At 47.2% G+C, this 15292-nt stretch overlaps 1 protein-coding gene across 1 annotated transcript; it reads left to right on the forward strand.

The window, feature by feature from the left end:
* Positions 1–10277: 10277 nt before the first annotated feature.
* Pou4f3 (POU class 4 homeobox 3) lies at positions 10278–12923 on the forward strand. The gene is made up of 2 exons (XM_028777226.1): positions 10278–10443; positions 10781–12923. The coding sequence occupies exons 1-2, from the start codon at positions 10324–10326 to the stop codon at positions 11675–11677; spliced, it is 1017 nt and encodes a 338-aa protein (XP_028633059.1). The 5' UTR covers positions 10278–10323; the 3' UTR covers positions 11678–12923.
* Positions 12924–15292: the final 2369 nt, after the last annotated feature.

Raw genomic sequence — 15292 nt, forward strand, 5'->3', positions numbered from 1 at the left:
ATCCCCAATCTTGCCACCACAAAAGAAGAGATGTTCTCAGTCTCATTTCCTAGTGACGTTTAACTGACAGAGCAAAGTGGAACTCCCAGTGTGAGTTCTGCCTGGGTCACTAAATTGCTTCACCTCTCTGAGCTCATCCATAAAGGGATCCATACAGAAAGGGGGAGGTAAGATTGCTTCTTGTTACGGAGCACCCTGAAAACTGAATGGATAGTTGTATGGCTCTAAGCTTTATAACTGGATGGGTGGGAGACACCAGCCCAACATGTGCTTGGCACAGAGGTGACACCAGCCCAACATGTGCTGGGCACAGAAGTGGTGTGGTATCAGTATGCATTTGTGACTATATCAGAGGACCCTGAAGAACCACCTATCTGAAGAACAGATAGATCTCAGTTCCTGTTTATATGATAGACTTGGTGTCTACTATCTTTCTGAGCATGTGTACACTTTGAACTTTGACTTCCTCGAAGGCCCTATGCAGCCTGTCTCCCTAGCCCCCTAGCTGATTAGGAAACAGGCCCTGACCCCACATGTTACTGGTTCAGGGTCATGTAGCCAGTTAGTCATTGTGTATACTAGAACCCACACTTTGAGGGCCCTGTCATCTACCTCTGACTTCCTCTGCATGTCCAAGCTTCCTGGATACAAGAAATGGCTAAAGTCTTTGGCTATAGAAAAGAAGACCAAGTAGATCATAAGGAGAAGAGCCTTAGGAAATTGATATCTCCCTCCTCCTCCTCCTCTTCCTCCTCCTCCTCCTCCTCCTCCTCCTCCTTCTTCTTCTTTTCCTCCTCCTCTTTGTTTTTTTGTTTTTGTTTTTCTTCAAGACAGGGTTTCTCTGTGTAGCCCTGGTTGTCCTGGGACTTGCTTTGTAGACCAGGCTGGCCTGGAACTAAGAAAGCCACCTGCCTCTGCCTCCTGAGTGCTGGAATTAAAGGTATTCATCACCACTTGCTAGCTAGAAATTAAATTCTTAAGAGGCATGTGAACCGGAGGAGAGGAAGGCAAACCCAGACCCAGTGGGCCAGGGATGGCCATGGGCCCACAGATGTTCTCAAAGCCTGGAGAGAACAAAATTAAAAAAAAAAAAAAAAGCTGTCACTGAATGCAGTGATTGGAAAGTCTGTCAGGCAATATATGTTAGATCCCAACTACTGACTCTGATTCTCCACAGGACACCTGGGGACTGTTCTCGCTCTTCTAGTTCTGCTGTGTCCAGAGCTGCATAGACAGCTAGGCTGTAGCCTGGGAGCAGACCTTACTGTCCTACCTGAATCTCTCTCCTTCCAGGACCTAGCTTCTAGTCAGCCTAAGCTCTCACTGTGTCAGTTCACTTCCTCTCCAGCCACCCCAGTCCTCTTGCTTATTAGCCCTCCAGCCTGGTGTCCCCTCTGGTCCTTTGTGAAGTGTTTACTTCTCATAGGCCAGTCTCTTCCTATCTGCCTGTGTACGCTCTACACCATCACTTCAGTTTACTTCTCTGCTGTAGCCACTTACCTTTTAAAATCTCACGTTCTGCACTGGCCGGTGATGGTGTATACATATAATCCCAGCACTCCGGAAGCAGAGGCAGGCAGATCTCTGAGTTCAAGGCTAGACTAGTCTACTGAGTGTTCCAGCACATCCAGAGCTACACAGAGAACCCCTGTCTCAGCACATACATATACACACATACACACACATACCTGTGGAAGTTCCTGATCTACAGGGCTTGAAGGTTTATGCAGGTGAAGGGCTGTTTTATCTACAGGTCTTACATTTGTACAGGTTACTACATTTGTAGTGACATTAGTAGAACATACTCATTGTCGTTGTTATTTTAACCGAGAAGCACTCCTAAAGAACCCTTAGCTGAATCCACTCTCACTCTTTTCTCCCTCTTATTTCTTGAGGACTAAGCTAGCTAACCTCAAACTCTTAATTCTCTTGCTTCTTAAGAGCAGAGGTGGGAGTGGGGTGGAGTTGTTGGGATGGGGGTGGGGCGATGGGATAGGGGATGACAAGCGGCTGAGATCATGGACCTTCCTATGATTCAGTGCTGGAAATAGGGGCCTCCCACCTGTTAGGTAAACTCTACCACTGAGCTTCGACTGGCTTTCCAGATGGAGAAACTGAGGCTGGTACAAAGCAAGGATCTGCACCAAGCCTGCTCTCAGCACGGAGGGGGAGGGGAAGAGGGCGTCGCGGCGCGTGTCTCACAGTTGGGATGCTTGGCCTTTGGCTCCCTGGTCCCTCTGGGCATCTCGGATCCTCCCAGGGCTGGGCAGACAATGAGAGGCAGCGGCCGACAGGCGAGTCCAGTAGCAGCTGTGCAGGCGGCGGTTACATGTGAGAAGTTTGTGAAAGAAACTGAGAGAAAGAAAGAGGAAGGCAAGGCAGGCTGCAGACACCTGGCCCGGGTGGCCTCACCAGCTGCCCTCCAGCGATGGCATCTTGAGTTCGGGCTGCTCCTATCGAAGCCATCTTGCCTGGCATCCTCCCCGCACCCTCTACAGCATGCCTAGATGAGGCTGGGCTGATGGTGGTTGGGATTAGCTGTGGTTCCAACTAATCGCCCCTGTGCCAGAAGAAGAAGCTAGTTTAGTTCAGAACCTAGCAAAGCAAACAGTCTGTAAGCGGTCCTTTTCTTCACCTTCACACTGAGCATCCATCTGGCCAGACTCCTGAAGATTTATTCATACCGCCATTCTTTCGACAGAAATTACATAAACGTCTTACAGGCTGTCTGGGACACATAAGAACAGATAAGATTCACCCTCTAAAAAGTCTCCACAGTCTTTCAAGGAGCAGAAGTTCATTGTCACATGCTTTTGAAGAGCTAGTAGAGCAGAGATAGTAGACCTGGTTCGATTCCCAGCCCCCTGTAATTCCAGTTCCAGGGGATATGATGCCTTCTTCTTGCCAGCACTCACACAAGACACAAATGTGGTATAAAAACATACATTCAAGCAAAACAAAAGTGTGTGTAAGTGTTTGTGCACCATGTGCATATTAGGTGCCTGGTAAGGCCAGAAGATAATAGTGAATCTCCTGGATCTCTTGTGAGCTGCCAGGTAGGTGCTGGAAATTCCCAGGGCCCTCTGGGAAGGTCAACAAGTGCTCCTAGGTGTTGAGCCATCTCTCCACTCCTTATATACATTTTTTAAAGGAATAATTTTTTTTTTGTACAGGCTGCAGGGGAGGATGAGGCACAAAGGTCTCAAGACCAAGGCCAGGCATAGTTACATAGAGTCAGCTTGTCTCAAAATAAGAGTGGAGTGTCAGGAGAGATGGTAAGAGCACTGTTGTTCTTACAGAGGACCTGAGTTCAGTTCCCAGCATCCATATGAAGGCTCACAAGGGATCCAAGATCCTTTTCTGACCTCTGAGGGTACCAGACACTCATACGGTAGGTAGACATACATACATGCAGCCAAACCACTTATACACATAAGCTAATCTGAAAAAAATTAATAAAGGATTGGAGGGAGAATATAACTCAGTGGCAGGCCACTCACCTTGCACAAGGTCCTAGGTTCAGTTCATCATATGGGGAGACTGTATGGAATTATTCACATCGGGCTAGACAAGAAGCAGAGAGAAGGGGGATGCTAGCTGTCTCTTTTCCTCTGTTGTTAAAAATTACTTATTTTATGTATACGAGTACAGTGTAGCTGTCTTCAGACACACCAGAAGAGGGCATCAGATCCTATTACAGATGGCTCTGAGCCACTGTGTGCTTGCTGGGAATTGAACTCAGGACCCTGGCAAGTGGAGCCAATGCTCTTAACCGCTGGGCTATCTCTCCAATCCCCTCCTTTTCTCCATTTTATTCCTTTGTGTATACCAGCCCTTAGGGGGGGGTGACACTTGGATTCAGGGTGAATCTTCTTTCCTCTATCAATCCTTTCAAGAAACACCTCACAGGTGTGCTTCTTGAAAGTTTTCTCTTTTTCCAAGACAGGATTTCTCTGTGTAGCCCTGGCTGGCCTCTAACCCTCTTTACAGACCAGGCTGGCCTCAAAATCAGAAAACCACCTGCTTCTACCTTCAGAGTGCTGGGACAAAAGGTGTGCTCCACCACCTGAATTCCTTAGGTGATCTTTAGGGTTGACACCCGCAATCTACTTCTTGTCTACTTAACACTGAAATAAATATCACTTCAAGCCACAACATTACAGTCTGTCCCTTAAATGTTCCGATATATCATATCTCATAATGCAAAGCATTCTATCCAACTTCGAGGGTTCCCATAGTCTAAAAAGTTCCAACATGATTGAAAAGTTCAAGTTCAACAAAATCTCGGGGTCTCAAAATAAATCTTTAGCTGTGAGCTCTGGTTAAAAATCCAGAAATATTCTACATCCAATATGCAATGGCACCAGGTGAACATCGCATTCCAAAGGACAGGAAGGAGAGCACAGAACAAAAGGACTGGACCAAATCAAGACTAAAACCCAGGAGAGCAACCATGAAACTCTGCAGCTCCATTTCTAGCACTGAGGGCACGTCGTACTCTGATGTGGAGTCGCACATGTTTGTTAGCTGCTGTGTAGGTCCTGGGTTCTCTAGATGAACATTGTCTAGTAAAAATTTTTTGAATGGGTGAGGCAGGATATGAATGTGGAGGTCAGAGGGCAACTGTGGAAGTCACTTGTCTCCCATGTGTTAGATCTGGGGAACCAGCTCAGGAATCTAGGTCCCCAAGCTTTGTGCCAGGCACATTTACTATCTGAGCCATCTCACTGACCTTGGTGCTAATCACTTTAACAACAGTTACCTGCATTAATGAATTAAATTAATTTAATTATTGCTAATACCACACAGCATTAAACTCAATCCTTTTTCTGGCCATACTATATGGTTTTCAAAATCTTTTGTTATCTTGAGTCTCATTATAAACCCGACTAAACACAATAACCATGACACCTAACTAAAGGCTATGCTCTCTTGAAATGTCCTCCACCAAATGAGTCTGTCACCCGGGCCCCCTACCACACACAGTTTATGGATACAGACAAGATACTTTGCCAGAATAGAATTCAAATGATCTTTAGTCACATTCCCAGTAGAGACCTCATTTGTATAAAAAATCTCAGGAGGCCAATCTTTTCCTCCTATGTATCTAGTCCACTGAATTCCAGACAGAATTCCCCACTAAGCTCTGCTCCACACACTTCCTGAGCCTCTCTAGTCTGCCTCTCCAAGCTCATCCAAACCCCTTCAAGCAGACAAGTTCCAAAGGATTGAGAATTAAGTGGTTAGGTTTACCCATAGCAAGAATGTAATTTCCAGGTGCTAACTTTTTGTATTACTTTTCTTGTCCCTGATAGAAACAACTAAAGAGAAGATTTATTTTGTATCCAGTACCTCAGTGTGGGAGAGTCAGTAAAGCATATCAGGCTGTGCTGGGTCAGGAGGTGGAGAAAGGAGAATGCTAGCCCCTGTTGACTTTCCCTCTTGAACCCATTTATTCCAGCAGGGTCCACAAGCCATGGGGACAGCATTACCTATGTTCAAGATGAATCATTTTCCCCCCTTTACTTAATTCTCATACTCACAGCTTGATCTCATCAGTCTTCAGGTAATTCTAAATACAGTCAAGTTGACAAGGAGGATTAACCACCACAGCCCTTGTCAGAATCTCTGAGTCTGAGTTTGTGTGCTCTATTTTAAGAAACTGGAGTTGCTTCTTATTCATACTAATGTTGAAAGCCATTAGCCCGCAGGAAAATGTCCTTGTCATTGTCTTGTATCTCTCTGGAGAACTTGCTGCTCTGAGTCCTGACTTATATAGTAACCACACTTCCTTGTCAAACTCTTAAGATCTTGGTTCCTTCCTTCCTTCCTTCCTTCCTTCCTTCCTTCCTTCCTTCCTCCCTCCCTTCTTTCCTTCCTTCCTTCCTTCCTTCCTTCCTTCCTTCCTTCCTTCCTTCATTTTTTTGGGATAGGGTCTCACTTATGTAGCCCTGGATGTCCTGGAACTCACTATGTAGATCAGGCTGGCCTCAAACTTACAGAAATCCACCTGCCTCTGCCCCTTCAAGTGCCACTATACCTGCCTTAAACCCTAAGATTTTGAAACAGTGCCTCTATATCCACAGAACCTGCCATGAAATTCAGCTAGCAGTGGATATTTCAGAGACCTCATAGAATGAAAAATGTGACTCTTTTGGTACCCTTTGCTGAACCCTGAGATTATTTTGGACTCCATGAGTATAGGGCATTCTTTTTTTATTTGTTGTTCTAGGTGGGATCCCCATTATATAGCTTTAGCTGATCTTGAACTATTGATGTAAGCCAGACTGGCCTCCCACCTGTCTTTCTATGTGTGTTTTAATACAGTATAATGCCATGGTATAAGCATACATTCTGTAGTTCACCGCAGGCCAATCTCTCTTGCATGTACCAATTACAGATGCTGGTTGACTGGGTTTTATTAGATTTTCATCTAATTGAATTTAAGTTTGTAAGTTCTGAAAAGTGCATTCTAAGGGCTATCCTGTACTTTCATCCTTTCTAAAAAAAAGATCTATTATTTTATGTGTATAGGTGTTTTGTATGTATATATGTTTGTGTATCACCTATGTGAAATGCCCCTGGAGGCCTGAAAAGGACATCATCAGATTCCCTGGGACTGGAATTAATAAATAATTCTGAGTCACCATGTGGGTGCTGGGAACTGAACTTGGGTCTTCTTAGCCTCAGGGTCACTGCTACAGCCCCAGTACTTGCTTTTTTTTTTTTTTTTTTTTTAGGTTTGTTGTTCCCTTGTCATCATATGTCCTGCCCCTCTGCCCCCTGCCCCCTCCCCCACCTTCACCGATTTCCCCAGTCTTATCTAAAGACCTTGATAAGGCTTGTGATGTGACAGAAAAGATTTGATAAAGGAGGTCCACATCATCTTTTTACAGGTCCTTTTAAAAGCCAAGTGAGTACATGTATGACCACACTTAATTGCTTTTTAAAATTTTAGCTCCTTTCTGTAGCTGGATGTCTTTGCATGTAGTTTCACTCTGTCTCCATCAATAGGTTAATGTTCAGACAAGGCTATAATCAGATTTTCTAAGAGTCATCTCTAGCAATAATTATTCAGGTCTTATTATTAATTATTATTTAATATTTAATTAATTGATTAATAATTATTATCAATTATTAGTTTTCTGTTATTGTTTGCTTTGTTTTCTTTAAGATCTCACATAGCCCAAGCTGGCCTTGAACTCTGTCATCAATGTGAGTATACAACTCCCAGTTTCCTCCACCCACATCCCAAGTGCTGAGGTCACAGGTGTGGACAACCACATCTATCTTTCAGATTTACATGGTTTAATGGCCTTTTTCTGACGCTATAGCATAAAGAAAACATATTTATTAAAATGTAAAGAAGAAAAAAATAATTCCCTTGAAATTTGCATTTCTTACCTTTCAGGCTAATTGATGGTTGAGTTCCAGTCATGTTGACTATAGCACTGTATAAAAGATTAATTTAAAAATGGGACACAAAAATAAATATTCAAAATGCACACACATACACGTGCACATGCACACACAGAGGCTGGTTTTACTGCTAGGTGTCAGCTTACTACTGACCATTGCTTACTACTGACCATTGCTAGTAGACCTTATGGGTAGAAAAGACAGGAGGGTGTTTTCTAGGGGCCCGAGGGAAATGGTAGTATTGTCCTGGTCAATATTTTTTAATGACTTATTTATTTTTATTCTATGTGCATTGGTGTTTTGCCTGCATATATGTCTGCTTGACATTATTGGATCCCCTGAAACTGCAGTTACAGGCTGCCATGTGGGCATTGGGAATTGAACTCAGGTCCTCTGGAAGATCAGTCAGTGCTCTTAACCACTGAGCCATCTCTCCAGCCCCACCTAGTCAGTATTTTCCAAGTTCATGAGTGACAGAGGAGTAGAAGAGGATGGGTGTGAATGAATCTTTCCCAAGTATTTGTCTTCACAGACAACCAGAGTATTATGGCACAAAAAGTGGCCCTTAAGAGGCTCCATGGGCCAGGCAAAATATAGGTCCAATACCTCCATGTTTATGCTCCTGTCCCTTTAGACTCCACCCTGGGCAGGAAACAAGACTGAGGAGTCTTAAAAGCTAGTGGGAGATAAAAATCATACATGTTTGACTTCTGGGGACTTTGGGGGGGGGGCTTGTGTTATGGCACAAAGCCAGTACTGAAGGGGAAGAACAGTTCGCATCTGCAGAAAGAACACATTCCTGGAGAGACTGCAGGCTGCTCTTTAGGTTAAAGAAGAGGTGCTAACATTTGTTCCATCCTTTCACCGTGCCAGACAACATTTCAAGTGCTTACTACCAAGTAATCTTTACTCCACTGGGGGAAACTATTGCCTCCTGTATACAGATGAGCACTGTGATCCAGAGGCTTCAAGATGGCTGCCTCCTGGACTCTCAGTCAGTAGAAGCAGAGGCAGAAGTGTGCTTTGAGTCTGACGGCAGCCTTCACTGGGTTGTGAAGAAGTGTCCTGAGTACTCAATGCTTTATGACTTTAAATGCTCCTCCTCCTCCTCCTCCTCCTCCTCCTCCTCCTCCTCCTCTTCCTCTTCCTCCTCCTCTTCATCATCATCCAAGACCCAAGAAAGCTAAGGGAGCACCATTTCAGTTGGCCTCCCTCACATATTTTTTTGTTTGTTTTTGTTGTGTTTGTTTGTTTTTGCCACATCAAGGAAGGACCTAGAATGTGCTTTGGGATATGTAGAGAAAGGACTGGCTGGTGGTCCTGAGGAAAGAGGGGAACCAGGTCTGTATAGGGTGTCATCTAGACCAAATTCATCCCTAGGGCCTAGACTTTTCACACTCTGCCCCCTCAGTGTTAAGGTTCTGGGAAACCCAGCACTCTTGAGCACGGAGACAGTGCTGCAGGACACAGCTGGGCAGGAAGAATTTCTCTTCCAACCCGAAGGCAGCTCTCCAGCGGCCACAGTCCCAGGATTCCCCATCCATTATTCATGATGTTTATTAGCTCCCAGGAAGGGAGAGGAAAGAAGGGGAGGAGTCTAGGGAAATAGGGGACACAGGGGGTGGGGCAGAGCCAAATTTAGGACCCTTAAGTTGGGAAACTTCCTAAAAAAAGAAGAGGAGAAGGGGAGGCTAAGCGGTGAAGGGCCCAAAGTCAGACGTGGTGTTGGTGCCAAATCAGTGAGTGAATGACACTGCTCACAGCTAGGAGATCTTGAGCTAACTTATTTGGCTCTTATTTCCTTCGCTTGTCTAGTGGGCTAGCAGTAGTTATTCCGTGGTGTCTAGAACTTAGGTCCTATAAACTAACTCAATACTTACCCAATATCGAGTACTCAATACTTTCTTTATTATTTTAATAATAATAATAATAATAATAAATATTGCCTGAATTGCCTCGCACAAATTAGTAGTTCAAAAATGATGGCTGTTGTTACAGGTATTGGAGGCTGCTAAGTCGTGCCTCTCAGAAGTATGGAGAAGTATTGCCCAAGGCTAGGCCGGCTATCCTCAACTGTTTCTTAGCAAACTTTCTTGGTTTACGGGGGCTAGAGGAAAAGGGAGTGGGCCAAGTTCTGTTTCTCAAATGAAAGCAGAAACGGCGAGGGTTAGGAAGTAGTCACAGGCTTGTGGATCAGGAATGCCCTTTCTTCTGCCCAGGCCCACAGAGGAAGGGAATATCACCCGATGCTCATTCTGGTAGCCTCTGGTCCTTGCCCAGGTCGGTTTCTAAATTTGGAGGCACCTATTCAATATGCACCAGGATGCAGGCTTTGAGCTTCAAACCCTAGGAAATGGCCAGTTTGCCGAGTGTGTGTGTGTTTGCCGAGTGTGTGTGTGTTTGCCGAGTGTGTGTGTGTGTGTGTGTGTGTTGGGAGCTTGAGTCTGCCCTTTAATCCAGGCAATTCGAGCTGGGACAGGACAAAGGTTTAGGACTTTGTGCAAAGAAGTCCAGGAAGAAGAAGAAAGAATTTGTAAAGTCTGGCAGGCTGGAGCCAGGTGGGGCGGGGCGGACAGGAAGAAGCCCTGCCAGGCCGGGGGTATAAATGCTGTGGAGGGGGCGGCCGCATCAGGCTCAGAGTGGCGCGCCGAGACCTGCGGTCCCGCCTTGCCTCCCGGGCCGCCCCTGCGAGTCCCGGACGCGTGTGCACGCCTGCGCGTGCCCGGGCCCTTCCTGGCAGACTGCTTGTAAGATGAGTGAAGAAGCAGGTGGGGGAGAGGGCAGGCAGCAAGCGAGAGGGCGAGGGGAGCGCTGGCGCTGAGCGGCGCTCACTTGGAACGCGGAGAGCTACCGAGACGAGCTTGATTCCATGTCCCCCGCTGCCTCCCTGCCAGACTCCCGAAGATGATGGCCATGAACGCCAAGCAGCCTTTCGGCATGCACCCCGTACTGCAAGAACCCAAATTCTCCAGCCTGCACTCCGGCTCTGAGGCCATGCGCCGAGTTTGTCTCCCAGCCCCGCAGGTACGTAGCGGAGCATAATTACCGCTCTAAGGCACATTTTTTGACAGGCACTAGCTTCATGTTTTTTTCATGTCGCCCAGAACAATCGCCGCTGTCTGAACCCCTCGCCTTGTCTCCCCCGCGCTCTCTCGCGGCGCTCTCTCTCTCTCTCTCTCTCTCTCTTTCTCTCTCATTCATGTCTCTGATCCACACGTCTGTTCCAACAGAGAGGCTGCCTCCGTATTAATTTTTATGACCTGGGCTTTGAGGAGAGGCATCTCGGTTGCTTGAAAATGTGTTTTAATCCTGAGTTGACAGTATTCCCCACTGACCGTGCTGTGCGCCTTCTCGCTTGCAGCTGCAGGGTAATATATTTGGAAGCTTTGATGAGAGCCTGCTGGCACGCGCCGAAGCTCTGGCGGCGGTGGATATCGTCTCCCACGGCAAGAACCATCCGTTCAAGCCCGACGCCACCTACCATACCATGAGCAGCGTGCCCTGCACGTCCACCTCGCCCACGGTGCCCATCTCCCACCCGGCTGCACTCACCTCGCACCCGCATCACGCGGTACATCAGGGCCTCGAGGGCGACTTACTGGAGCACATCTCGCCCACGCTGAGCGTGAGCGGCCTAGGGGCCCCGGAGCACTCGGTGATGCCGGCGCAGATCCACCCGCATCATCTAGGCGCCATGGGCTCCTTGCATCAGGCCATGGGCATGAGTCACCCGCATGCCGTAGCACCTCACAGTGCCATGCCCGCGTGTCTCAGCGATGTGGAGTCAGACCCTCGAGAGCTGGAAGCGTTCGCCGAGCGCTTCAAGCAAAGGCGCATCAAGTTGGGGGTAACCCAGGCGGACGTGGGCGCGGCTTTAGCCAATCTTAAAATCCCCGGCGTGGGCTCGCTCAGCCAGAGCACCATCTGCAGGTTCGAGTCTCTTACTCTGTCGCACAACAACATGATCGCGCTCAAGCCGGTCCTCCAGGCCTGGCTGGAGGAGGCCGAGGCCGCCTACCGAGAGAAGAACAGCAAGCCGGAGCTCTTCAACGGCAGTGAGCGTAAGCGCAAACGCACATCCATCGCCGCTCCAGAGAAGCGCTCACTCGAAGCCTATTTCGCCATCCAGCCGCGTCCTTCATCCGAGAAGATCGCGGCCATCGCTGAGAAACTGGACCTTAAAAAGAATGTGGTGAGGGTCTGGTTCTGTAACCAGAGACAGAAACAGAAACGAATGAAGTACTCTGCTGTCCACTGATTGCGGCGGGTGCGGCGTCCGGAAGAGCCTGGAGAGCCTAGTGGCATCGCCCCCTTCCGATGGGAGGGGGACGTTACGGGACACTCCAGGGTGTTTCCTGGCAGGTCAGGCTCTTTCCCCCCCGAGTCACAGACTTTCCCCCTTTGTCCCGCTTAATTGCCTCCTGGCCATCTTTTCCTCCTTTTTCTCTCTGTTCCCACCAAAAAAGAAAAAAGTTCTGGCGCTAGGGGAAAAAAAGAAAAATTTTCCCCAAGGGAAAGCTTGGCCGGACGTTGTGCTGTCCGTGGTGCTGAAACTCGGCCTTGCTCTTGAGACCGCAGGACCTCAGGGCTGTATCCCTGAAGCACACGGGGTAGTGAATTGACCTGGCAATCCGACCGCAAGGAGAAAGTACCACTTCTTGGCTAGGCATCATTAGGTAAGGGCGAAGGTAAGGAAAAGAGCGGTAGATAATAATATAAAGTCTAGGATATTTACCCGGGACACAAACATGGAGATTAACTAATTTATTAGAGTATATAAAACACATGTTTCCAAAGGATAGCCTTATAATAATTCCTTTCTGCACCTAAATTCTTCCCATTGTATCGGTTGGTTTACCGTACATCCTCATAAGTAGCATGGGTTAAATTCAGGAACAGTGTGCGAGATGTTGGGAGTTCTGGGTGGTTGGTAGTCAATAGGATTTTCAGCAAAGTGGGCCCAACCCAGACTGAAAACACTTGCGATGTCTTCTTGGCTGTTGGTGAACAGAGGCCAGCTCTGGCTATCTTCGTCGACCTCCAGGAATTTGAGGAGTATTTGCTTTCTGGAGGGGCGGGGTTGGTGGTTTCAGATCAGATCAACTGAAGAAGATTCCTTCATCTCAGCTCACTGCTCTCATCAGAATGTCAGCCCAGTGTTCCCAAGTGACTGTAACTTCAGGAATTATATGCAAATCCTTCCAACACATCTAACCTAACTGTTGCACTTTTATGACTGTGGCTGCTGGCATAGCTAGTTCTTGTTACTTAGTTAACTCTGCGTTGAGTTCTCTGCCAGGCTTTGTGTGTCTCTTGTGGACAGTCTGGTATACTTTTGAGCAGCGTAAGAGCGGGACCACAGAACTGGACCCTTCTCCCTGCAGTCACAGTTCCCGAGCATTTTATTTTTCATTGCTTCGTGTAGTTTGTGTGTTGCCGTGTGACCTTTGGTTTCGTTTCTGGAATAGATACAAATAAAACATTGTGTTTCTTCTCTTTATCCCTTATACTACTTCTAAAATAAATGCTTTATTTTTCGACCTGAATTGCAATCATTTTCCTTTCCTGGTGCTAAAGATAACTGGACTTCAAAACTCTTCTCTCTTCCCCACTCCCTTCTCAGGCACTCTCACACCCTTACTATAAACTCAAGGCGATCCCTGGCTTCCACTCTCTGGGATCTGCAATGTCTTCAAAGGCAATTCCCTCTACTTCCTGATGCCAAACTGTGACTCTATTCTCTTAACTTGGAAACTTGGAAAGCTGGCTGATTGGGAGTTCAAACTCACATCCTCCCACTCAAAAGCTAAATCACCTTGGGGCTAGTTTCCTAACTTTTCTATGTCTCCTGGTCAGTATTGTTGGTCTACAGAAGGAAGGTCCATTATCCAATTCACATTGTTATGCTCAAGACTGGGTAAAACCATTTATTGAAGGTGTCTGGTAGGGGGTGTGTGACACTTTATAAGACAATACAATTTATAAGGATTCAAACAGCTGCAGAGATGAGGCATTAGAGGCAAAGGCAAGGGTGGGTGGGGGAAAAACCAATTCTTCCGACAGAATATCGAAACCTCTTCTAAATTTCTTCATTTGAAATTATCGCCTGAAGATCATCACAGAATAGTGTGTCTTGGCAGAGGGATTGAGATACCTGTTGCAAAATACCTATCAGTGCTCCGCACCCAACAGATGCCAGCAAATTCAGTACCTTTCTTTCTTTCCACTCAATATGAGCAGAAACTTTTCGAATGTGTGTGAGTCTTAGAAACACGTTCGTGGTTTAAAAAATTAATGCTACAGGACCAGGAGTCGTCTGCACATTTCCCGGTTGCGTCTTCAAAGAGCGCTGGCTCCTCTGCCTCTGGCCCGAAATTCCGAATAAAACAGGCTTTGGTTCCACGTCCTGTTCCCTAGCAGTCACATCCCTCCCCTCAACCTCTGTAAAAGCGAACTTGTGGATAGCCCCCAGTTCCTCAGGCCGCAGCCCCCTCGCACCCGACTTGCGCAACCACCCCAGCAATTCCTCCACCTCCTTCTCCATCGGTGTCCTTTAATAATAAATGCCCTTATGCCATTACATTATATTGTGGGTTTTGAAAATTTAAAATACGGCTGATGCAATATTAATTGCCTATAGTGGTATAAAACACAGGGCCGGAGCCCAGCCGGGCTGCAGACGAGGCGGCCGAGAACGTCCCGCGCCGAAGCGAAGCGCTCCAGAAGGGCGCGCCTTTGCCGGCTGCTGGGTTTCCTGAAGGTAAGAGCTCTCAGACTTTTTTCCCCCAAGAAAGATACTGGTTTTCATCTGTATCAACTTTTCGAAGGTTCCCTGGCGTTACTTAATTAACTTTTAGAAGATTAACCACCGCAAACGTTTGCGAGCATTTTTTTGGAGACACAGAGAGAAGCTGTCTGTCTGGAACCCACTGGGTTAAGAGTTCGAACCGCGCTTCTACTCCTCTTGGCGTTGCGGTGCCCCGCTTGAGTGAAGTACCTTGACCAGCTTCTACCTGCGGGCGGGAGCAGAGCGCCCCACCCTCTCCCTCCTGCTGAGTGCTCCCGGTAGGCGCCGCTGTCTTTTCCCTTTGGCTTGCCCAGGAAGTCAGGGGAGATGTGGTTTCCCCAAGATAGTACAGTGGCCTCTGACACTGTCCGGTGGAAGCACAGAGCCTGCAGGAGGGGAGGGGGTGACAGCAGATTGGGATTCTCACTGACATAGTTTGCATCAGTGGGCCATTTCCTAACATTGTGACCCTGGGCAAGTCACATCCCTTCAGCTTTTGCCTATAATAACGTCTAACTATTTTGAAAAGTAATCTGAGTGTGCATTTCAAGAACTTCTGGAGCAGATTTTTCTGTTTTGATCCCCCACCAGCTTGCAACATTCACAATTCAAGCCCCAGCTAGCCTTCTTTGGCCTGTATCAAGAGAAAGTGAGGCCAGTGTGTTGGGCTGTGTGTATAGAAGGCTGCTGTGGACCTCTGCAGGTGGGGGGCTTGGGTGCTCTCTGGGATCAGAGAAAAGGAGTTGTCTATCTTGACAAGGGACCTTAAGCGACATGAGTCAGGCAGACACTGACTGACTGGCAGAATCGGAAGGCAGGAGTCCTGGGTTCCTTACTGTGTAATCTCTGGTCAGCGGCTTTCTCTCTGTGTGCCTGAGAGAGTCTGCTTTCCTCAGTGTTTCTTACCCAAATGTTCAGCTCTGATTACAACCTGGAGTAGACTATGGACATCTGTTGAATGAATGAAATGTCAACTTTGTAAAGTGAAAACATCTCAGGTTAAAACAGAGTTAACAGGAAGACAGACTCTTGGGCACCCAGGTCAGGGTAAGGGTGGTTTGTGCTGTCTATTCAAAAGCGACGAGG

The sequence above is a fragment of the Grammomys surdaster genome, unplaced genomic scaffold (assembly GCF_004785775.1).
Source record: "Grammomys surdaster isolate TR1022 unplaced genomic scaffold, NIH_TR_1.0 278, whole genome shotgun sequence".
NCBI classification, from domain to species: Eukaryota; Metazoa; Chordata; class Mammalia; order Rodentia; family Muridae; genus Grammomys; species Grammomys surdaster.